Source organism: Schistocerca cancellata, chromosome 7 (assembly GCF_023864275.1).
Source record: "Schistocerca cancellata isolate TAMUIC-IGC-003103 chromosome 7, iqSchCanc2.1, whole genome shotgun sequence".
Classification (NCBI taxonomy): Eukaryota; Metazoa; Arthropoda; class Insecta; order Orthoptera; family Acrididae; genus Schistocerca; species Schistocerca cancellata.
In genome coordinates this window covers 542613220-542637142 of record NC_064632.1, presented here as the reverse complement: position 1 = coordinate 542637142, position 23923 = coordinate 542613220, and the positions used below count along the sequence as shown (strand labels likewise).

At 48.2% G+C, this 23923-nt stretch overlaps 1 protein-coding gene across 1 annotated transcript in view; it reads right to left on the bottom strand.

Annotated features, from left to right (window-relative positions):
• Positions 1-904: 904 nt before the first annotated feature.
• LOC126092515 (uncharacterized) overlaps positions 905-23923 on the bottom strand; it is a 698582-nt gene continuing 675563 nt past the window's right edge. Inside the window, exons 5-6 of the mRNA XM_049908142.1 lie at positions 21234-21380; positions 905-1168 (exon numbers count right to left, since the gene is read on the bottom strand). Coding sequence (XP_049764099.1) covers positions 1048-1168; positions 21234-21380 — 268 coding nt within the window. The 3' untranslated portion in view covers positions 905-1047. The remainder of the gene's footprint in view (positions 1169-21233; positions 21381-23923) is intronic.

Here is a 23923-nt window from a genome sequence, read left to right as displayed (position 1 = left end):
GAAATGCACTCACATCAGTCAGTCATAACAGTGCAACGACACTTCAGGACGAAGTTCAACAAAGATCCACCAACTGCTAACTCCATTCGGCGATGGTATGCGCAGTTTAAAGCTTCTGGATGCCTCTGTAAGGGGAAATCAACGGGTCGGCATACAGTGAGCGAAGAAAAGGTTGAACGCATGCGGGCAAGTTTCACGCGTAGCCCGCGGAAAATTGGCTCATGCCACAACTGGAGACCGACAGCGCCGACTTCATCTTTCAACAGGATGGTGCTCCACCGCACTTCCATCATGATGTTCGGCATTTCTTAAACAGGAGATTGGAAAACCGAGGGATCGGTCGTGGTGGAGATCATGATCAGCAATTCCTGTCATGGCCTCCACGCTCTCCCGACTTAACCCCATGCGATTTCTTTCTGTGGGGTTATGTGAAAGATTCAGTGTTTAAACCCCCTCTACCAAAAAACGTGCCAGAACTGCGAGCTCGCATCAACGATGCTTTCGAACTCATTGATGGGGCCATGCTGCGCCGAGTGTGGGAGGAACTTGATTATCGGCTTGATGTCTGCCGAATCACTAAAGGGGCACATATCGAACATTTGTGAATGCCTAAAAAAACTTTTTGAGTTTTTGTATGTCTGTGCAAAGCATTTTGAAAATATCTCAAATAATAAAGTTACTGTAGAGCTGTGAAATCGCTTCAATCATTTGTAATAACCGTGTACATTTTCTCCCTAAAACGCTCGACTGGTTCCCTCAGAACACACTGACCAACTCTGACAGCAATTCATCAACCGTAATAGGACACAAGTTAATCTGCACAGAGTCGGAATTACAATTACGCGACCCTTATCACGAGAGTGAGCGGCAGGCTGAAGACGGGAGGAAGCGGTACGGTGTGGTTAGTGTAGTTTTGGCGAGTGGTCGCTGATGACAGCGTGGTACTTGTAGCCCTCGTGGACCACCGCTGAGCTGAGAGGTGACCACCGCTGGTGTCGTGTCGCGACGTTTCGGTGGCTCCGCCTGGACCCCTCTTCAGCAGGGCGGTCAGTGCCTCGCCTTGTCCCACGCAGACAGCCGCTCCCTCTTGCGCGGACAGCGGCCGGCCTTGCGGATGTAAGGCCCGTACTCGCAGTCCGGGTAGGCGCACTCGCCGCTCTGGATGCAGCTGAAACAACGCACGCGTCTCTTTAGATCTTTCATTATTACTAATCTACTCCATCAGAATCCAGAAATATACAGGGTGGTCCATCTGAAGTTTCGGATGAGATTATCTCGAAAACTATACATCGGGTAAAAATAGTGCGTAAGAGGAGTTCGCAAGCTCAAAGGGGGACATCAAATTATACTACACGTGACCTCCAGCCTCCACCCCCTTGGGTGGGGTGGGTGGCAACTTTTAAGTCTTAAATGGAAACACCCATTTTTTTATTGCAGATTCGGATTCTCCACAAAAAGTAATCAAGTTTTGTCTGAAACATTTTTTAAACCACTGACAGATGGCGCTGAAATCGAGAAAAATTGAAATTGGGGAAGAACTCCGATTTATTTAGAATGATCCAAGAGGGACGCATCAAATCGATACAAATTGTGCACCAATTCTTTCATTACGCCAAATTAAGCTTTTTTTTCATAAAATATATCCTACCCGCCACAGTTTTTGATGGATGGGGGCGGAATGGTATTAAAATCTCGTTAGGGAACTCTTCACAATTGCATTACTCACCCGACTGTGGCGCTACCGTGGCCAAACTTCGAACTATGGCTCAGTATAAAGGTCGGTGCAATGCGATCAGACATCACTTCACTTTCAGATTGTGAACCATAAACATCAACGGACGAAAGTAAATTGTTCTTTAGCGTAAGATGGCTCACTATGCTTTTGAAGAGATTGTTGATATGATGTTAATTTTAGGGGAGTGCCATAACAATTACTCTGCAGCTGCGAAATTGTATGCGGATCGTTTCCCAAACAGACGACATCCAAGCGAAAACATTATTACCCAATTTATAGTTTTCGGGATAATCTCATCCGCAACTTCAAATGGACCACCTTGACATGTACACACATCAGTGTTTGCTTGCTTTTTCTCTGTATCGCTCAGTCTTCCCACCGACACATCAAAAACTTTACAACTTTAACTGGACCGCGACGTGAACGACGCCTGGCAGTATAGATTGTCCTTTTTGCAGCCACCCATTTCCACTTCAGTACATGACTTCCTGCCCAAGGGAAAATAAACATTAACGGCTTGCTCTTGTCAGCCGTAATTATTGGCCTGCAAAAGAAGTAAATACTGATGTCATTCTGTTCAGTACACCGTCCTCAGTCACCAATAGAACTGCCTGCAGACAAAAATTCGCTGACGCCTTCCTGAGAGACAACCTCCACTCATTCCAAATTAATAATATAAGTGTAGACCAGATGTGGCTTAAATTCGCACAAATAGTATCTGCAGCAGTTGAGAGATTTATACCGAATAAATCAACAAAAGACGGAGCTGATCCTCCTTGGTACACAAAATGGGTTAGGATACTGTCGCAGAAACAACGAAACACACATGCCAAATTTAAACAGATGCAAAATCCCCAAGATTGGCGATCTTTTACACAAGCTCGAAATTTAGCGCGGACTTCAATGCGAGATGCCTATAACAGTTTCCACAACGAAACTTTGTCTCGAAATGTGGCAGAAAATCCAAAGAAATTCTGGTCGTATGTGAAGTATGTTAGCGGCAAGAAACAATCAATGCCTTCTCCGCGCGGTAGCAATGGAGATACTATCGAAGACTGTGCTGCCAAAGCGGAGTTTCTAAACACAGCCGCCCGAAATGCCTTCACAAAAGAAGACGAAGTAAATATTTCACAACTCCAATCGAGAACAGCTGCCAACATGAGCAACGTAGAAGTAAATATCCTCAGAGTAGTGAAGCAACTTAAATCACTTAATAGAAGCAAGTCTTCTGGTCCAGACTGTATACAAATTAGGTTCCTTTCGGAGTATGTTGATGCATTAGCTCCATACTTAACAATCATATACAACCGTTCCCTTGACGAAAGATCCGTGACCAAAGACTCGAAAATTGCACAAATCACACCAATATTCAAGAAACGTAGTAGGAGTAATCCACTAAATTACAGGCCCATATCGTTACCGTCGATATGTAGCAGGATTTTAGAACATATATTATGTTCGAATATTATGAATTACCTCGAAGAAAACGGTCTGTTGACACACAGTCAACATGGGTTTAGAAAACATCGTTCCTGTGAAACACAATTGTCTCTTTATTCACATGAAGTGTTGAGTGCTATTGACAAGGGATTTCAAATCGATTCCGTATTTCTGGATTTCCGGAAGGCTTTTGACACAAGAGGCTAGTAGTGAAATTGCGTGCTTATGGAATATCGTCTCAGTCATGTGACTGGATTTGTGATTTCCTGTCAGACAGGTCACAGTTCGTAGAAATTGGCAGAAAGTCATCGAGTAAAATAGAAGTTGTTTCTGGCGTTCCGCAAGATAGTGTTATAGGCCCGTTGCTGTTCCTTATCTATGTAAACCATTCGGGAGACAATCTGAGCAGCCGCCTTCGGTTGTTTGCAGATGACGCTGTCGTTTATCGACTAATAAAGTCATCAGAAGATCAAAACAAACTGAAAAACGATTTAGAAGAAATATCGGAATGGTGCGAAAAGTGGCAGTTGACACTAAATAACGAAAAGTGTGAGGTCATCCACATGAGTGCTAAAAGTAACTCGTTATACTTCGGTTACACGATAAATCAGTCTAATCTAAAAGCCGTAAATTCAACTAAATACCTAGGTATTACAATTACGAACAATTTAGTTTGGAAAGAACACCAGAAAATGTTGTGGGGAAGGCTAACCAAAGACAGCGTTTTATTGGAAGGACGCTTATGAAATGTAACAGACTTACTAAGGAGATTGCCTACATTACGCATGTGCTTTTTCTTTTAGAATACTGCTGCGCGGTGTGAGGTCCTTACCAGATAGGACTGGCGGAGTACATCGAAAAAGTTCAAAAAAAGGGCAGCACGTTTTGTATTATAACGAAATATGGGAGAGAGTGTCACAGGATTTGGGCTGGAAATCATTAAAAGAAAGGCGTTTTTCGTTGCGACGGAATCTTCTCACGAAATTCCAATCACCAACTTTCTCCTCCGAATGCGAAAATATTTTGTTGACGCATAGGGAGGAATGATCACCATGATAAAATAAGGGAAATCAGAGCTCGTACGGAAAGATATAGGTGTTCATTCTTTTTCGCGCACTATACGAGATTGGAATAATAGAGAACTGTGAAGGTGGTTCGGTGAACCTTCTGCTAGGCACTTAAATGTGGTTTGCAGAGTATCCATGTAGATGTAGATGTAGATGAGTTAACCGTACTCTCTTGGAGACGAATTCCAAGGTTTTAAAAGGAGTCGAGAGCCTGTAAGAGCACCTCGATCGGGCGATTAGCGTCTTGGGTCTTCAATCGAGAAACCGAGCGCGGCTGGCCATCATGGCCACTGGAGTCGGGAAGCTCCGCGTCCTTGTCGGTACCTTCCACAACCTCACTGATTCCCTTCCTGCACGTCTATCAGCGATCTGCGCTGCGAAAGGTGGTTATTCAGGCTTTCGACAAGTGGTCACGTTAATGTAACTAGATAGTGTATTATGCAGCGTTTAATTACATAAATCTCTAATCTAGAAACGCTGCACAGAACACAACCTCATTCCTCGCAGCGATAAAAGTAGTACAAAATGCCAGAAATGCTTATGGTGATCTATTGTGCGCCTTCCTTCATGTGGTTCTAAACTCGGTCACTAGATTGAAACTTCGACCACAAAGCATCAGATGTTCCTACGTACACTATCCTCCATGTACAACACTGTCGCCTACTCACACTTGACCCCTGAGGTGGGCTATTAAGAAGATCCGCGTTGCTGAATACAGACGACTCAGGGAGAGTGCTGACTTCGTGTCCCTCCCAGAAAAGCCACCATGAACACACAGGCGATATAAGGTGCATGACTGAAATAGTCCATAATTAACTTTGAATGAGGGTGTTGACCAGCACAGCTTAGACCAGGGGCGGGCAGGAATTCTGCACGTGTGCGGTGCACATGCACGTGTGCAGTTAACAGGTGTTCTGCGTGCACACAGGGGCAAGCTGGCCACCCGCTTGTCACCCCTCCCCAACATACCGTCTCTCCGCTTCTTCCCCTGTAATGCGTTTTCTTTCTTGGCCTGCTTTATTAAATGAAGGCATAATGTTAGTAGGAGTGTTTGAAAGTAATCATGGTTTGAAAGAGTACCTATTACCTACGATACGTTTTGTTTAATTATCACAGGTGTAGTTTACAATACGTTTAATGTCTGGAACAAAATTTCTACATACAGACAAACGCAAACAGTTACGTAAATTTTACTGATGTTTGCTCTTAACCGAGACTTATTAATTTTCATAACAGAAAAAAATCTCTCACAAAAGTATGTCGAGCCCAACATTGACTATTTTCATGGCTTCACGATGGAGACGAGGAAACTCTTGCTGTGGAAAGTCGTGATAAAGATCTATTGCACGCCTTGCCAAAAGAAACTTGTCTCTCAGACGAGAATTACACTGTAGATCTATTAATTCCATTTGCAAACTGAGATGAATATCATCTACAGAAACCAGATTCTCTCGAGAACTATTCAAAACCTTGGGATAAGTAAGATATATCCCCAAATCGCTTGAGAAATTCCTCTTTTATTGCACTAAGAACGGCAACATACTGAAATTTATTATAATGGCGTTCAATATTTAACTTCCGCTCACCAGCGAGAATACTGTCACATATTATACATTTCCAATTTTCACGTTTTTCCAGAGAGAACAAATGATTCTCCCATTCCTTTTTAAAAGATATCAAATATCCAATTCTCCGTTTCCTCGATTCACTCTGCATTTTCCGGTTATTGAAATACAACGTTCACTACGTAGTGGTCGCTTCGCTTCAACGTCCGCAGCTTAGCCTGGTACTACACTGCCGCAACCTGCAGGCTGTCGGCACTGTCCCGTTCGACGATTGCACGCGAGCAGCACACGTGCAGCGCTGTGTGCTCACGAGCCGCGTGCAACGTTTGCCCGCCCCTGGCATAGACGGAGTAATTCCTACTGCTTGCCCCGCTGCAGAAATAGCCACTGCCGCACACACAGCGTAATATGGTCCTTCAACGGACTCCTAAGTTGGGCCAGTATCAATGTTGTACATATTTTTTGTCTAGTACAGATGAGTCAGGATGGATAATTCATCTATATCTACATAGATATTCCGCTAGCCACCTTGCGGTTCGTGGCAGAGAGTACCCTCTAGTTGGTATTTCCTTTCCTGTTCCACTCGCAAACAGAGCGAGGGAAAAACGACTGCAAAAAAAAATGGTTCAAATGGCTCTGAGCACTATGGGACTTAACATCTGTGGTCATCAGTCCCCTAGAACTGAGAACTACTTAAACCTAACCAACCTAAGGACATCACACACATCCATGCCCGAGGCAGGATTCGAACCTGCGACCGTAGCAGTCGCGAAAAACGACTGCGTATATGTGTCCGCATGAGCGCTAAGCTGTCGTATCTTATCTTCGTGGTCCTTACACGCAATGTATGTTCTGCAGTCAGCTTCAAATACCGTTTCTCTAAATTTTCTCAGTAGTGTTTCTCGAAAAGAACGTCGTCTTCCCTCCAGGGACTCCCGAGACATCTCCGTAACACTTACCCGTTGTTCGAACCTACCAGTAACAAGTGCAAGCCACCCGTCCCCTGAATTGCTTCGATGTCATCCTTCAATCGGACCTGGTACGGATCCCAAAACCTCGAGTAGAACTCAAGAACAGGTCGCATCAGCGTCCTGAACAGATGGCATCAGCGTCCTGTATGCTGTCGCCTCTACACGTGAAGCACTATTCCCTAAAACTCTCCCAACAAACCGAAATCGAACATTCGCCTTCCCTAGCACAATTTTCACACGCTCTTTCCAACTCGGAACGTTGCAGAGCGGCATGAGGTGCAACAAGCAGGTGAAAATCGTAGTAGGGAAGCGAATGATCGACTTCGGTTTATTGGGAGAATTTTAGGGAAGAGTGGTCAAGCAGGACTCCTCTTCCTGGTATGAGCAAGCCTGTTCCATATGTTTTCGTCGCTGACGAAGCCTTTGGCCTAGAGGAAAATATTGTGAAACCATTTCCAGGTCTGCATGAAAAAAATAGTTGGCAACGTATTTTTAACTATAGAGCATGCAGGGCAAGAAGAGTAATAGAAAATGTATTTGGGATTATAAGTGCTGTTTACATAGTGCTGAGGAAGCAAATGCTTCTCAGTCCGGAAAAGGCTACAGTGGTGGCACTAGCCTGTGTTTATTTACATAATTTTCTTCAAAACAGAAAATCTCAAAGTTATTGTCCAGCAATACAGATTTTATCTTCCTACTCATCCGCATTTACTAACATTTTTCCACATTTAGGGCTGCCTGCCATTCATCACACCAACTGGAAATTTTGTCTTTAGTCGTCTTGTATGTTCCTACAGTCACTAAATTTCGACTCCTCACCGTAGACCACGGTTTCATCAGCAAACAACCGCAGACTGCTGCCCACCCTGTTCGCCAAATCATTTGCGTGTATAAAGAACAATAGCGGTCCTATCACACATCCCTGGGGCACGCCTGGCGATACCCCTGTCTCTGATGAACACTCGTCGTCCGGGACAACATACTGAGTTCTATTATTTAAGACAGGGCCGGCCAAAAGCTGCACAGTGTGCAGACGTGCGGAAATGCTGCACATGTGCGCACGTGTGCGACAGCGACATCTGTTATTAGACATGTGTCCTAAATGAATGGCGGCGGCTCCACTTCCCTGTTTATGTGGTACAAGCAAGAGCGCAACATACCCAGTCTCGTTTATCCCTGGTGGCCGTAACGTTAACAGAGAACTACTGAGAAATGCCAAGTACTGTGAAAAAGCAAAGGACGGGAGATCTATGTTCTCTGTCGTTTAAAAATGACTGGGAACAGCAATTCCTTTTTGTAGCCGTTGGTGAAAACTCACAGTGTTTGCCGTGCCGCCGAATGATAGGCGTCCAGCGTAAGTTTTCAATTGAAAGACATTACAATACATATCACAAAGACAAGTGTAGTGTACTCAACAGTGAAGAACGGCAAGCAAAATTAAATGTCCAGAAAATGGATGAGACACATCAACTCGATTTTACTGTACGTCAAAGTAACTGATACTTCTTGAACTCTTAGTTTCTTGTGTTACATTTATGTCTGTTTTACTGTACGCTGTACAATGTACTGTTTTCAATTTTCGAGAATGACAACCACTCTAAATCTTCACTGCGAGCAAGTTTTAAAATCGCATTAAGAATTGCACAATCTGGGAAACCCTTTTCCGAAGGGGAGTTTGTGAAACGGTGTCTGATTGGTGCTGCAGAACTTGTGTGTCCCACGAACGTTAGCAGGTTTCAAGAAATCAGTCTATCCAAACAAACAGTGACAAGATGTATCAGTGCTATGGCCGGTGATCTGCACAGGCAGCTAATAAATAAGGTTAAATACTTTGTTGCTTTCTCTGTTGCGCTCGATGAAGCAACAGATCTTACAGTTACAGCCCAGGTTGGGTTGTACATAAGAGGTGTCGATAACGCACTTTGTGCAACAGAGGATCGACATCTGTGCATAGAAACATTCACTACATGAACGCTGACGGCTGCGGCGTGCACGCTGTCACCCGGAAGTTGCACATGTGCAAGAGCACCGCACGCGTGCAGAATTTCTGACCGGCCCTGATTTAAGAAGTCTTTCAGCCACTCACATACCTGAGAACTTATTCGATGTATTCGTACCTTCTTTAATAGCCTGCAATAGGACACCATGTCAAATGCTTCCCACAAATCCAGAAACACGGAATGTGCTTGTTGCCCCTTCATCCCCCCCCTTCCGTCCTGTTTTCTCCCCACTAAACCTCTCCCTACCTCCCTTCTCCCCCCCCCCAAGTCCTTTTGTATTCCCCTCCTCTGCCTAACCCACTCCCTGTCGCGTCTGCCCCCCACCCCTCTTATGGGTCCTCATCCTCCATCAGCTCCTTTCCCGGTTCCCCCCTTCGCTTTTACTCTCCTTTCCCCCCTTTTTTGTTTTCCCATCTTCTGTCCAGTTTCCCCCACCTGCTCTCGACTGTGGTATGTCACATTTGCCAACTTTTTAGTGCAGTGTTCCAGTGACTATTCAGTGTTGTTTGTCTTTCTCATGTTGCGAACAGAACCCATGCTGTCGCTAGGTGTGAATTTTATGTCTTTTGCGAACAGAATCCAGACTGTCGCCGTGTTTTTTAATTGTCTATTGTTTTCCCTGTCTGCTTCGTATGTATTTTATTAGCATCATCATCCCTCTGTTCTTTGTTTTAAGTTCCACGATTTCTTTACGCCATGTTACTCTTTAAGTCTCCGATTTTATCGCCTGTTTTTTATTATTTATTCTCTTGATCTTTCTCACAAAGTCTGTAGGCTGAAGAGCGGCATACTAAGCTGCTGCTAGCCCGCCCCCTTCGGGTGGAATTGAAATTCAATAAAGGAAAAAAGGAAAAAAAAAAAAAAAAGAAAAAGAAAGCTGAGTTCAGCACGAGCGATGCCTTCTAAAACCATGCTGATTCGTAGACATAAAGCTTCTCAATGTCAAGAAAGTTTATTATATTCTACGAGGGTGAGTCAAATGAAAACCTTAAATTTGTAATAATAAATCGAAATTTCGCCCCGTTGTCCTGTGAGTTGGTAAGCGTGCTACAAACAGTGCGCAGAATGGCCTGTAGGTGGCAGCATAGTGCCGATGCACACATACCGTCGCAGTAGAGATGGGCAAACTGAAACACGTAACTGTTTCGAAACAAATGAAACAGTACAATGTAATGTTTCGATACGATGTTTCGAAACAGTGAAACAGTTTGTGTTTTGTAATCTAATAAACCTACACATTTTATCATCTTGATTGTCTACTGTATAAGTATGTCCATATAAACACAAATGAGGTGCGAGAGCGCCAATCATATCGCAGAAAGTATGAAATCGCTTAGGCGTCTTGGCAGTTTCGTATTTCTGCAGCAAATGCGCTGCTTTCGTGTCGTGTGACTTTCATACTTTTCAGTTGGCTGAGGACAGCCATAGCTGAAGACAGAAGAGCCACCACGAACGGAACTGGAGGTGGGAGCAAATTGCAGAAACAACGGATATGCTACTGGGATTCCCACATTCCGTTAGTATGGGTAATATACCCATCCTGCTAATTTCCATGCACACAAAGGGAATCATTGTGGATAATAGGCACAGTGACTATAGTCTCACAAATAATGCCAAATAATTCGAATAAATAACCGAATAAATAACAAAATATAACAGAAAAAATTTTGTCTTTCATGGTGTTTCGAACCGTTACTATAAATTCACCATGCTTCCCAGCCCTTCCCGTTCAACATTACACTACTAGTGACATGTCAAACAGATTGCTTGCATCTCCGGCGGTACACCGAAAGGTTACCGCCCTTCGATAGTGCAATTTTCGCGCTAATCGAAGTGTTAGGGGTTACAGGTGCCAGCCAGCCAGCCAGCCAGCCAGCCAGCCAGCCAGCCCGCAGCAGCAGCAGCAGTTCGCGGTCCCGGCCTGCAGCAGTGGTCAGCCAGCCAGCCAGCCAGCCTGCCAGCCCTCCGGTGGCAGCAGCAGTCCTGCCAGCACTAGTCCAGCCCGCAGCAGTCCAGCCAGCAGCAGCAGCAGCAGCAGCCGCCGCCGCCGCCGCCGCCCCGGCCCCGTCCGCGGCAGCAGCGTCCCTGCCTCTCGCCGTCGCCGTCGCCGTCGCCGTCGCCGCCGCCGTCCGTCCGCCGTCCGTCCGCCGTCTCCCAGTGTGTGGGTCCTGTCCTTTTAGTGCTGTGTTTTTTCTTTCTTCTTCTTGTCGTCATGTCCGCCCCCACCACCACCGTCACTACTACCACCACCGCCATCGTGTATACGTCCCCTTCCGCCGCCTCCACCACAATCACTTGGTGTGCCCAGTCCCACCCCCCTCCTTCCATCCCTCCCCTCCTCTCTATCCCTTCGCCCTCGCTCTTTGTCGCCCCCTCTCCCGCTTCCTCCTCTCGTTCTGATCCCTTCCCCCCACTCCCCCAGCCTGTCACTGCAGCTCCGGCTAGGGTGGTGGCCCGTCGGGCCACTGCCCACGCCCAGCTCTCCCCGTCGCCATCGCCGTCACCGCCGCCTCCACCACCACCGCCATCTTCATCGACTTCACCGTCGCCGTCACTGCCACCTTCGCCTGCGCCGTCACAGTCATTATCTCCGGCGCCGACTGCTGCGTCCGTGCGGGACCTGCCCCTTCCCACCACCTCCCCATTGTTCCCGTCCCTCTTATCACCACCCGCCCATCTGCCGCTGTCAAACGCCCTAGTGCCGCCCCCACTCCCTCTGCTCCTAAAAAGGCTCCACCCCGCCCCCCATCCCCACCCCAAAATGCCATGGACGTCTCCCCACCAGGCCCCGCTCCCTCCTCCTCCTCCTCCTCCTCCCCACCCGGTCTCTACAAATATCTCCTGTCCCGTCCCGATCCTTCATTCCTCGAGGCCCGGAATCTCTCCCTCCTCCTCCGCCAACATTTCCCTGGCGCCCCCATCTCTCTCCTTACTCCCAGACGGGATTCCGTTCTTATCTCCTCCCCCAGCCCAACCCTCCATACTGACATCCTCTCCCGCCTCCCCATCACCCGTTTTGGCCCTAACGCCTCCCTCACCCCTGCTCCCTCCCCATCTCCTACCCGCCAACCCCAACCCCCGCGTCGCCCGCCGACCCTCACCGCCGTGATCACTCGGCTTAGCTCGTTGATCACGGAGGAGGAGGTGTTGGCGGAGCTGAAGGCCCATCCCACCCTGGAGGTGCGGGCAGTCCGCCGCATTTTTAACGCGACCGGCCCCACCCGCCTTATGCGGGTGTTCTCTGAGGACGCCCCCTCCATTGACCGTCTCCTGAAGGAGGGTGCCCTCCTCTTCAATCAGCGGTACAAAGTCGACCCCTCCCGTTCCCCCCCTCAATCCCTGCGCTGCCAGAGATGTCTGCGCTACAATGCACACACAACAGCCGAGTGCCGCGAGGCCCCCACATGCCCGCATTGTCGCCAAGCGCACTTCCTCCGGCAGTGCCCCAACCTCCAATCCCCTCCCTCCTGTAATACCTGCAGCCTCCCCCACCCTACCTACTCCCAAAAATGTAAAGCCCGGCCCCCTCCCACCACCCCTGAACTCAACGTCCCTGTCCGTCCCCTGGACGCCCCCACCCCTCCTGGCAATTCCCTTCGTCCCCCCCCCACTGCTGAGGACATCATCAGGTTCCTCACCATTGTCCTCCAAAACGTCCATCCCTTTCAGCGCCCCCACACCCTCCAACAGATCTCCCTCGCCGCCCATTCCATATTCCACCTTAAAATGTACGCCACCTATTCCAATAACCAGGCCCATTTCACCTTCTCCCGCCTTGACACCCTCGTCTAAATCCTTATCATGGCGCGACAGCATCGTATCCTTTTCAACAATATCCGCTCCCTTCCCGCCAACAAGAACCTCTTCCTGCACACCCTTGCTACCCACCGTGTGGATGCCTTCCTCCTCAATGAAACCTTCCTCCAACCCCACCACTCCATCCACACCTCCCCCTATCTCCTCCACCGCTCCGATAATCCCCTCCCAGTTGCGCGTGGCGTAGTTGCCATTGGCCACCACCGCCAGATCCCCGTTCGGCTCCAACCTCTCCTTCCCGACCCCACCGAACACCTGATCCTTAGTCTCTTCTTCCCCGGCCTTACCGTTACCTGTGCCACCATCTATGTCCGCCCCAACGCCCCTCTTCCTTTCGACTTCCTCTCCCACATCGACCGTACCTTCTCCTCCTATGTGATCGCCGCCGACCTCAACATCCATAGTCGCTCCGCTGCCCAGTTGCGGCGGTGGCATCGGTTCCTCTCCTCCCTTCAAGGCGACCTCGTCCCCATCCCCCAGCACACCCGCCCCGAATCCAATTCCACTCCCGATGTTATTCTTTCCTCCCCCAACCTCCTTGGTCGCATTACGGTGGATGTCCTGGAGCCTATTGGTAGTGACCATCTCCCTGTCCTCCTCACCGTTTCAGACGGTCGTCGCCCCCGCCCCGACCCTCGTCATGACCCTCCCCCCAAGTACATCCATGACTATTCCCGTGCCAACTGGGATGCCTACCGGGATACCCTCTCCACTCAGGTCGAAAGCCACCCTCTCGCCTACCGCCATCCCGATGATGTCTCCCATGCCGCCTCCTTTCTCCAGCAGACCTTGTCTGAGGCCGTGGAGGCCCACGTCCCTACTGTTGCCATCCACCCCCACCGTCCTACCTTACCACCACAGGCCGTCCTCCTCCTCCGTGAATCCCGTCGTCTCTACCGTGCCTTCCTCCGCACGCGTGACCCGGACACCCTAAGACGCCACCGGCAACTACAGCGACACATTCGAAATTTGCTCGCGGCTAAGAAACGCCGGGACTGGCGACAGACATGCACCCGTTTAAATGCTACCCTCCCCATCAACTCGTCCAAGTTCTGGACCGCCTTCCGTCGCCTTACCGGAACTAAGCCCTCCCCCTACTATCCTCTTCTCCACGATGACCACCCCTTCCCTGACGCCCTTAGTAAGGCCAACCACTTTGCCTCCTACCTGTCCGATGTGTTTTCCATCCCTGATGATCCCCGGTTCGATTACTCCCTCTTCCCAGATATCCGCGATCGAACTGACACCTCTGTCCCTCCCCTCGCTCCTGGTTTCCAGTACTTGGACAACATTCCACACACGGAACTTAACGCCCCCATCACTACACAGGATCTCATTACTACACTCCGCACCAAACGCAACACCGCTCCTGGTCACGATCGTGTCACCTACCGTCACCTTCGTGAAGCTCCTGTCTCTTTCCTCTCCACCCTGGCCAGGCTCTACAATGTAGTCCTGTCCACTGGTTACTACCCCGCCCTGTGGAAAACCTCTCGTATCCTCATGTTCCTCAAACCTGGCAAACCGCCGTCCGCCGTCTCCTCCTACCGTCCCATCAGCCTTACCTCGGTCTTCAGCAAGGTCCTGGAATCTATCCTCACCCGCCGCATCCACCAGCATCTCCGCCAGCACCGCCTCCTCCCCGTTACCCAGTGTGGCTTTCGGCCGTCCTTCTCTTCCGACGATCTTCTCCTTCACCTCACTCATCTCCTTTCCGAACAGCTCAATTCCCGTCGCTCCGCCATCTTCCTCTCTCTTGACCTCGAACGCGCCTATGACCGCGTATGGCACTCCGGTCTCCTCTTCAAGCTCCAAACCTTCGCCCTTCCCACTAACTACGTTCGTCTGATCGGTTCCTTTCTCTCCCGCCGTCCTTCCTATGTCACCATCCATAACTCCGATTCCTACACCTTTTTCCCCTCCGCCGGTGTGCCCCAAGGCTCCGTCCTCTCCCCCCTTCTGTACTTGTTGTACACGGCGGACATGCCGCCGCCGCCACCCCCCGTCCACCTTCTCCAGTTTGCCGATGACACCGCCTTCCTTGCCCTTGCCCCCACCCTGCAACGCTCCCAACACCTTCTCCAATCCCATCTTGACCGGTTCACCGCTTGGTGCAACCAGTGGTTGCTCACGGTCAATCCTTCCAAAACCCAGGCGATCATTGTAGGCAAAACCACCCCTTCCTTCCGCCTCCTTGATTTCTATCTCACCGTTTATGGCCGTCCCATCGCTCTCACCCCCACCCTTAAGTACCTTGGCGTCACCCTCGACCGTCGCCTCTCCTGGACTCCCCATCTCCAGACAATCCAAGCCAAGGCACGTTCCCGACTCCGTCTCCTCAAGCTCCTTTCCGGCCGTACGTGGGGTCTGGACCCCTCCACCATCCTACACACCTATAAGTCCCTCATCCGCCCTATCCTCTGTTACGCCCATCCCGCCTGGATCTCCGCCCCCCCTTCCTTTTATAAATCCCTCCAAATCCTTGAACGCCATGCTCTCCGCCTTGCCTATCGCATCCGTCTCCCCTCCCCCACGCGGATCCTGTATGATCTTATCCCCTTCCCTCACCTCCTCCTCTTCCTCGAAAGGATACGAATCCTCTACACCTCCCGTAAACTCGATCCTCCCCACCCGCTCGTCTCCCCGAACCTCTCCCACCCCCGCCCGCTGCCGCGCCTGTACTCTCATGTCCCACCCGGTCTCCATCTCTCCACCCTCCTTACCCTCTCCCAAGGTGGCTTCCGCCAGCTCCCCCTCCCTGATGATGCCCTCCTCCCCTCCATCTACCCCTCCTACCAACTTTGATCCTCCCGCCCTCCTCCCGTGCTTGCTCCTCCGGGCACCCTCCCTCCCTTCTCTCCCTTTTTCCCTCCCTCCTCCTTTTCTCTCCCCTTCTCCCCCGGGCCCCCCTCCCCTGTCCCTCTCCCTCTTGCCCCCGTCTCCCCCGCCGTTGGCATCCTATTCTCCCCTCTCCCCCCACCTCCCCCCTGTTCCACTCTTGGCAGGTCCCCGGACTCGCACACGCTACGTGGACTTTCGCGCGCCGGAGATCGCCGCCATCAGTGTCTTGTGTGTGCCGTCGTGTTTCGTGTTCAGTGTTTCCCGTCACGCTCCGTTGTTCACCAGTGCCATCGTCTTCTTCAGTGTCTGTGCGTCGTCTCAACAGTTTGCAGTGTGGTTTATCGTCAAGTGTGAACGGCTCCATGTTTGTCTCTCTGTGTCTCCTATTTTATCGCCCACCGTTTTGTGACTTTTCTGTTTTTCTCCTGTTTTTTGTGCTTCTGTCTCATTTGGCTGAAGAGCAGCGTAGTGTGCTGCTGCCAGCCTGCTTATTGTATAGGCATTAAAATGACAATAAAGTAAAAAAAAAAAAAAAAAACAGATTGCTTGCAATTATACCAACATCAAATTTATGTGTATGTCTAATAACTGTCACTCTACGCCTTTTTTTATTCAAAATGTTGTAGGCTTACGTGCGTTTCTTAATATGATTACTGTACATCAACAGGGAAGCGTATGTTATAAAAAAAGTGTAATTTAACTGAATGATTTTCACATATTTATTACTTTGAATGTGAATACTATGCTTTATTTTATTGTTTGGTTAGTGTTTATAAAGCAGATGTTACGCCATTTCGGAATAGGGCTGTCAGCTAGAAACGAAGCTTTATTTTCGGATATCTTAAGCTTCAAGCTATTGCTTATCAGAAAGATTTCGACACTCTTGAAAGTGTTTCAGTACCTGTGCCGAGCCCGAATCTCGTCCGACACAGAGCGGAATGAAACATCACTGTTTCGATACAATTAGTCCGTTCCAAGCACAGCCTTATTTTGAAACAACGATACAGTTTCTGTGTCTGGCTCGAGATCGAATCGGGTCGGGTTATCCGAGACAGGGGCGGAATGAAACACCACTGTTTCGAAACAGTGAAGCACAGCCGTTCCGAAACACTGAAACAGTTCCACGTATCGATACACTGTATCGAAACATAGAAACAGTGGCCAAGTCTACGTCACAGTATCAGTATAAACATGGCCGCCCCACTTGCTACTTGCACCAGGGAAGAACAGCGTTCTGTTATTCGGTTTTTGCGTAGTGAAGATGTGAAACCTATTGAAATTCATCGACGAATGAAGGTTCAGTACGGTGATGCATGTTTGTCACAGCAGCAAGTCTACGAATGGAGTAGTAAGTTCGCAAATGGTGTGACTTCAGTGGAAGATGCTCCTCGTCCAGGTCAAGCGCAACGAGTTGTGACTCCACAGAACATTGCAGCAGTTGAAGCCATAGTGAAGGAAAACCGCCGAGTGACACTGAATCACATTGCAGCATGTTTATAGATTAGTTCTGATGAAGAGGTACGCCACGCGGTGCACGAGTGATTGCGCGGACTACCAAAAGAATTTTTTCTAAAGGAATTCATGCACTTTGTAAGCGCTGCAGGACTGGCATTGAGCGTGGGGGAGACTACGTTGAAAAGTGATACAGCTTTGTACGACTTCTTCACAGTAAATAATATTTAAAAACATTTAAGGTGTTCATTTGACTCACCCTCGTAACTGAGAATATGTTCAAGTATTCTGCAGCAGACCGAAGCTAGTCTGTAATTTTGCGGTCCCGTTCTTTTACGCTTCTTATATACAGGAGTCACCTTCACTTTTTTCAGTCGCTTGGGACTTCGTGCTGGGATAGAGATTCACGATAATCGCAAGCAAGGTAAGGGGGCAATACCGTTTGTAAAATCGAACTGTAATTCCATCCGAACCTGCTTTACTTGCTTTCAAATCTTTCAGTTGTTTATCAACGCCAGATACTCTTCGCCAGGTATTACGTATCCATGTTACTGAGTAAGTCGTGGCCAAATAAGACGAGTCCGAAATCGAGACCCGAAACTGGAGCATTAGCTTTCGAAGCTTGGACAGTAGGAGAGGGGTACCGCCGAGGACGGTTCGCAAATCGTGGCCGAATGACTCAGCCGGAAGAAGAACTGCCCCCGAACGGCAAGGTTGTGCATTCGAGAGTCGATCCCGTCCATAGTTTTAATCAGTGAGGAAGCTTCATAACATGTTTCACTCTCCTGTACACTCTTTCTGGATCCCAGAGCCGATCTTTGATGACTTTCTACTTCAGGGTGCCTATTCTGTATCTTTCCGCCATTGTGACGATCGTTTCGGCACTCAAGAGCACCGAACGGTCTAGTACTCGAATTAGAGCCCTTGCAGTATTCAGTATGCATTTCGGTAGCGATACCGTTCGGGTCTAGAAAACCGAAGCGCTGTTGTCGGTTCGCGTCGCGCAAGCCAATCAAAATCAAGCGGCCGTAGATCCGCGCATGCGCACTGCAGCGTGCACAGTGTCACTAACACAAAGCGGCTAGCAGACGACACAGGCGTGCTATTCTTCCAAGTACCGAAAACTGCGTTTACGTTGCCATAACGCATGACGCCACATTCCATCGAGCTGACGTACCTGCCTTCATTGCCCTTGCCTCCTCCTTAAAAGTATCAGGCGCACTATATCCATTTCCATGATTCTCAGCTGAAATGCATTGAAATTTTTACAGTTTCCCTGACCTCATGTTTCCATGCATGCATAATAACGATAGCGTATTTGACTGTATTCTGCAGACTGTCGTAAATGCCGCATTACGTCATCTTCCCATTCACACTGACATCGGGTTTTGGATTTTACGTTTCGGAAAATGAGTTAGGAATAGTGTGTAGTCCACATTGTACTAATGCATCTATAAAAACACCCGAAACATTGATTCTGAGAGTTTTAAAGAATAAGAAGATAAACAGAATGTTGTTATAACTCGCTCCTAGAGATCCAAATGATTAAGTAGCCCACTTCCCTATATGATACGTCAACGATTTGGGTCTCAAAAACAAAATTGAAAAAACGCATTTCCGAGAGTTCCTGCAGTTAGTCGAAGTTTATAACATGCATCTCATGAATGAAAATGTTTCGTATATGGTGCTACAGTCTAAAAATATTACGGAGGAGGTCTTTCATCTCTGTCTACTGTTGTTGAGGATTCGATGGCAGATAAATACTTGTGACAAGCAAGATTATGAAGACGACTGCTCCTAGTTACATTCCTAGTAATTTAAGTAGTGCTCTTACATTTCTGTCTAACCGCAACTAGGAAATCGGTACATATTCGGAAAAAAATGGAGAATTATTTCTGACAAGAAAAAATATAAATGTCACTGTCGGTTGTTTAACTCACAGCAATTTCATCTTCAGCAATTTAGTTTTTTAAACACACATAAATCACGAAATCATTACCGAGGAAGTGCGCTCTTATACACTCCTGGAAATGGAAAAAAGAACACATTGACACCGGTGTGTCAGACCCACCATACTTGCTCCGGACACTGCGAGAGGGCTGTACAAGCAATGATCACACGCACGGCACAGCGGACACACCAGGAACCGCGGTGTTGGCCGTCGAATGGCGCTAGCTGCGCAGCATTTGTGCACCGCCGCCGTCAGTGTCAGCCAGTTTGCCGTGGCATACGGAGCTCCATCGCAGTCTTTAACACTGGTAGCATGCCGCGACAGCGTGGACGTGAACCGTATGTGCAGTTGACGGACTTTGAGCGAGGGCGTATAGTGGGCATGCGGGAGGCCGGGTGGACGTACCGCCGAATTTCTCAACACGTGGGGCGTGAGGTCTCCACAGTACATCGATGTTGTCGCCAGTGTTCGGCGGAAGGTGCACGTGCCCGTCGACCTGGGACCGGACCGCAGCGACGCACGGATGCATGCCAAGACCGTAGGATCCTACGCAGTGCCGTAGGGGACCGCACCGCCACTTCCCAGCAAATTAGGGACACTGTTGCTCCTGGGGTATCAGCGAGGACCATTCGCAACCGTCTCCATGAAGCTGGGCTACGGTCCCGCACACCGTTAGGCCGTCTTCCGCTCACGCCCCAACATCGTGCAGCCCGCCTCCAGTGGTGTCGCGACAGGCGTGAATGGAGGGACGAATGGAGACGTGTCGTCTTCAGCGATGAGAGTCGCTTCTGCCTTGGTGCCAATGATGGTCGTATGCGTGTTTGGCGCCGTGCAGGTGAGCGCCATAATCAGGACTGCATACGATCGAGGCACACAGGGCCAACACCCGGCATCATGGTGTGGGGAGCGATCTCCTACACTGGCCGTACACCACTGGTGATCGTCGAGGGGACACTGAATAGTGCACGGTACATCCAAACCGTCATCGAACCCATCGTTCTACCATTCCTAGACCGGCAAGGGAACTTGCTGTTCCAACAGGACAATGCACGTCCGCATGTATCCCGTGCCATCCAACGTGCTCTAGAAGGTGTAAGTCAACTACCCTGGCCAGCAAGATCTCCGGATCTGTCCCCCATTGAGCATGTTTGGGACTGGATGAAGCGTCGTCTCACGCGGTCTGCACGTCCAGCACGAACGCTGGTCCAACTGAGGCGCCAGGTGGAAATGGCATGGCAAGCCGTTCCACAGGACTACATCCAGCATCTCTACGATCGTCTCCATGGGAGAATAGCAGCCTGCATTGCTGCGAAAGGTGGATATACACTGTACTAGTGCCGACATTGTGCATGCTCTGTTGCCTGTGTCTATGTGCCTGTGGTTCTGTCAGTGTGATCATGTGATGTATCTGACCCCAGGAATGTGTCAATAAAGTTTCCCCTTCCTGGGACAATGAATTCACGGTGTTCTTATTTCAATTTCCAGGAGTGTATGTAAGTAATAACGAATATTGCAGAAAAATGTTACCTTACACGAATAACAGTGTCTCAGAACGTTTGCATGTATGAAGAGGAAAAAAAAATTTTGTCATCCACCCATGCGCATTCCCGCGCGCTAACCACTTGGCCACGACAAACAACAGAAACTCAGCCCTCAATTCTTATTCTATTGTGCAGAGGAACGTAGGCTGACTTCGTTGCCAAACGGTGCTGCCTAAGTCATAAATGACTGATAGTTTGGAAGGTTTTCAATATCAGGCTTTACATAATTGCTTTCCATCGTTACTTGAAAGTTGTAAACACGTTTCGATAATTACTGACTAAACCATTTGCGGGAAGACGTATACAAAGTCACTAGTAACGTCAGTTCAGACTCATGTAATATACGTATGCAGAGCCGATGTCTTGATATTTAATGAGCTTTAAACTCTGATTTGCATAAAAATAACCCGTATTTTGAGAGAATATAGACAGAAACTTTTTTTTATGTGATCATTCACAGTAACAAGCTAACCTAACCATATTTCTAACAAAGAAAAATAGTCTATTAGGAACTCACTTTCCAGCTGGATGCGTCGTCTGGAGATTCTTTAGTAACACAATCACTAAATCCAAAGCTAAAACCGCTAAATATGTTTAAAATAAGAAATTATAGGTGTACATAAATCACAGCTCACCGATCGACAAGACCACACCGAAATCCAAAAACTCTCGGTACAATTGTCGTAAAATCGGTGGGAGGACCGTTCGGTAACAGGTCTCAGAAGCTTACTGAATAGGATATTTCGATAAAGAACCGGAAATGACGTCAGTACCGAGACTAACCAACTACACCGATGGGTATGAACGACACAGAATAGGGCCCCAGGTCGGAGTCACTGGTGGCGGGTACTCACTACTTGTCCCTGGTGGAGAAGTAGTCCTTGCCGCGGCGCAGGCGGGCGCAGCCGGCGTGGTGGCCGAAGCACTCGCAGCGGCAGCTGGAGCCGCCCTGGAGACGGCGCGCCGAGAAGGCGCTGGGGCACCGGCAGCCGCCAGCGTGGCTGCAACAGGGCGCGACAACGGCCGCAAGTCACACAGGAGCATAGACTTTTGGACAACATAGTTGTGGAGATGAAGCAGCGATTAGTATGATTAATCAATTACTCAAAAAAGTCTTAATCGCATTTATTATTACTATACCGCCAACCGGTTTCAATCCAACGTACGAGTCATCCTCTGGGCGTTTACACTGTGAAATTATAGATACCCGTCAGAAAGACTCCATTATACAAAAGCTAAAATTACGTAAATTTAAAATATGTTACCCACTGGTCGACTGCTGGTGGTGTCACTCCTGTCTACATGACTCTTCGTATCGGTTTAAATAGCGTGCTGAGATCACGTGAATAGACAGCAACACCCCCAGCGGCCATCAACGGCATTTATACAGTTTATTATATGTAATTACTAGTCACCTTGGTTTAACATACGAGGTGCATTCAAGTTCTAAGGCCTACGATTTTTTTCTGATTAACTAATCACCCGAAATCGATGAAACTGGCCGTTACTTCTCGACGTAATCGCCCTGCAGACGTACACATTTTTCACAACGCTGACGCCATGATTCCATTGCAGCGGCGATGGCTACTTTAGGAGTCTGTTTGGGCTCAAATGGCTCTGAGCACTATGCGACTTAACTTCTTAGGTCATCAGTCGCCTAGAACTTAGAACTAATTAAACCTAACTAACCTAAGGACATCACACACATCCATGCCCAAGGCAGGATTCGAACCTGCGGCCGTAGCGGTCGCTCGGCTCCAGACTGTAGCGCCTAGACCCGCACGGCCACTCCGGTCGGCGGAGTCTGTTTTGACCACTGGAAAATCGCTGAGGCAATAGCAGCACGGCTGGTGAATGTGCGGCCACGGAAAGTGTCTTTCATTGTTGGAAAAATCCAAAAGTCACTAGGAGACAGGTCAGGTGAGTAGGGAGCATGAGGAATCACTTCAAAGTTGTTATCACGAAGAAACTGTTGTGTAACGTTAGCTCGATGTGCGGGTGCGTTATCTTGGTGAAACAGCACACGCGCAGCCCTTCCCGGACGTTTTTGTTGCAGTGCAGGAAGGAATTTGTTCTTCAGAACATTTTCGTAGGATGCATCTGTTACCGTAGTGCCCTTTGGAACGCAATGGGTAGGGATTACGCACTCGCTGTCCCAGAACATGGACACCATCATTTTTTCAGCACTGGCGGTTATCCGAAATTTTTTTGGTGGCGGTGAATCTGTGTGCTTCCATTGAGCTGACTGGCCCTTTGTTTCTGGATTGAAAAATGGCATCCACATCTCATCCATTGTCACAACCGACCAAAAGAAAGTGCCATTCATGCTGTCGTTGCGCGTCAACATTGCTTGGCAACATGCCACACGGGTAGCCATGTGGTCATCCGTCAGCATTCGTGGCACCCACCTGGATGACACTTTTCCCATTTTCAGTTCGTCATGCAGGATTGTGTGCACAGAATCCACAGAAACGCCAACTCTGATGGCGATCTGTTCAACAGTCATTCGGCGATCCCCCAAAACAATTCTCTCCACTTTCTCGATCATGTCGTCAGACCGGTTTGTGCGAGCCCGAGGATGTTTCGGTTTGTTGTCACACGATGTTCTGCCTTCATTAAACTGTCACACGCACGAACGCACTTTCGACACATCCATAACTCCATCACCACATGTCTCCTTCAACTGTCAATGAATTTCAATTGGTTTCACACCATGCAAATTCAGAAAACGAATGATTGCACGCTGTTCAAGTAAGGAAAACGTCGCCATTTTAAGTATTTAAAACAGTTCTCATTCTCGCCCCTGACGGTAAAATTCCATCCGCCGTACAGTGCTGCCGTCTCTAGGACGTATTGACAATGAACACAGCCTCATTTCAAAACAATGCGCATGTTTCTATCTCTTTCCAGTCCGGAGAAAAAAAATCGGAGGTCTTAGAACTTGAATGCACCTCGTAAAGTTAAGTGACAGTAAATAACAGAAATCGGAAGCATTCCATTTAAAAAGAGTTACAATAATATTGTTAATTATAAAATAACAACAAATGTTCCGTAGTAAACTCGTAAAATTCGTAAAAGTATATTACATTATGTGCAATAATATAAAAACAATTTGTGACACAAAAAGTGCTATCGTCTTGTATTATAATATATCTATTCGTACATTTGCATAGAAAACATTTGAGTCAATTTACTAAACTGGGTAATATGGAGTGACGACAACGTCCTCTACTCCTTGTGGTGAGGACCCCATTGCCATGGATTATAAAGCGTATATCAGTAAATTGTCTCAAATGTTTTCTACATAAATGTACGAATAGATATATTATAACACAAGACGACAGCAGTTTTTGTGTGTCGCAAATTGTTTTACTTTATATTATGGCACATAATGCAATATAATTTTATGAATTTTACGAATTTACTTCGGAACATTTGTTATTATTTTATAATTAACACTATAATTGTAACTCTTTTTAAATGGAATGGTTCCGTTTTCTGTTATTTACTGTCACTTAAATTTATGTTAAACCAAGGTGACTAG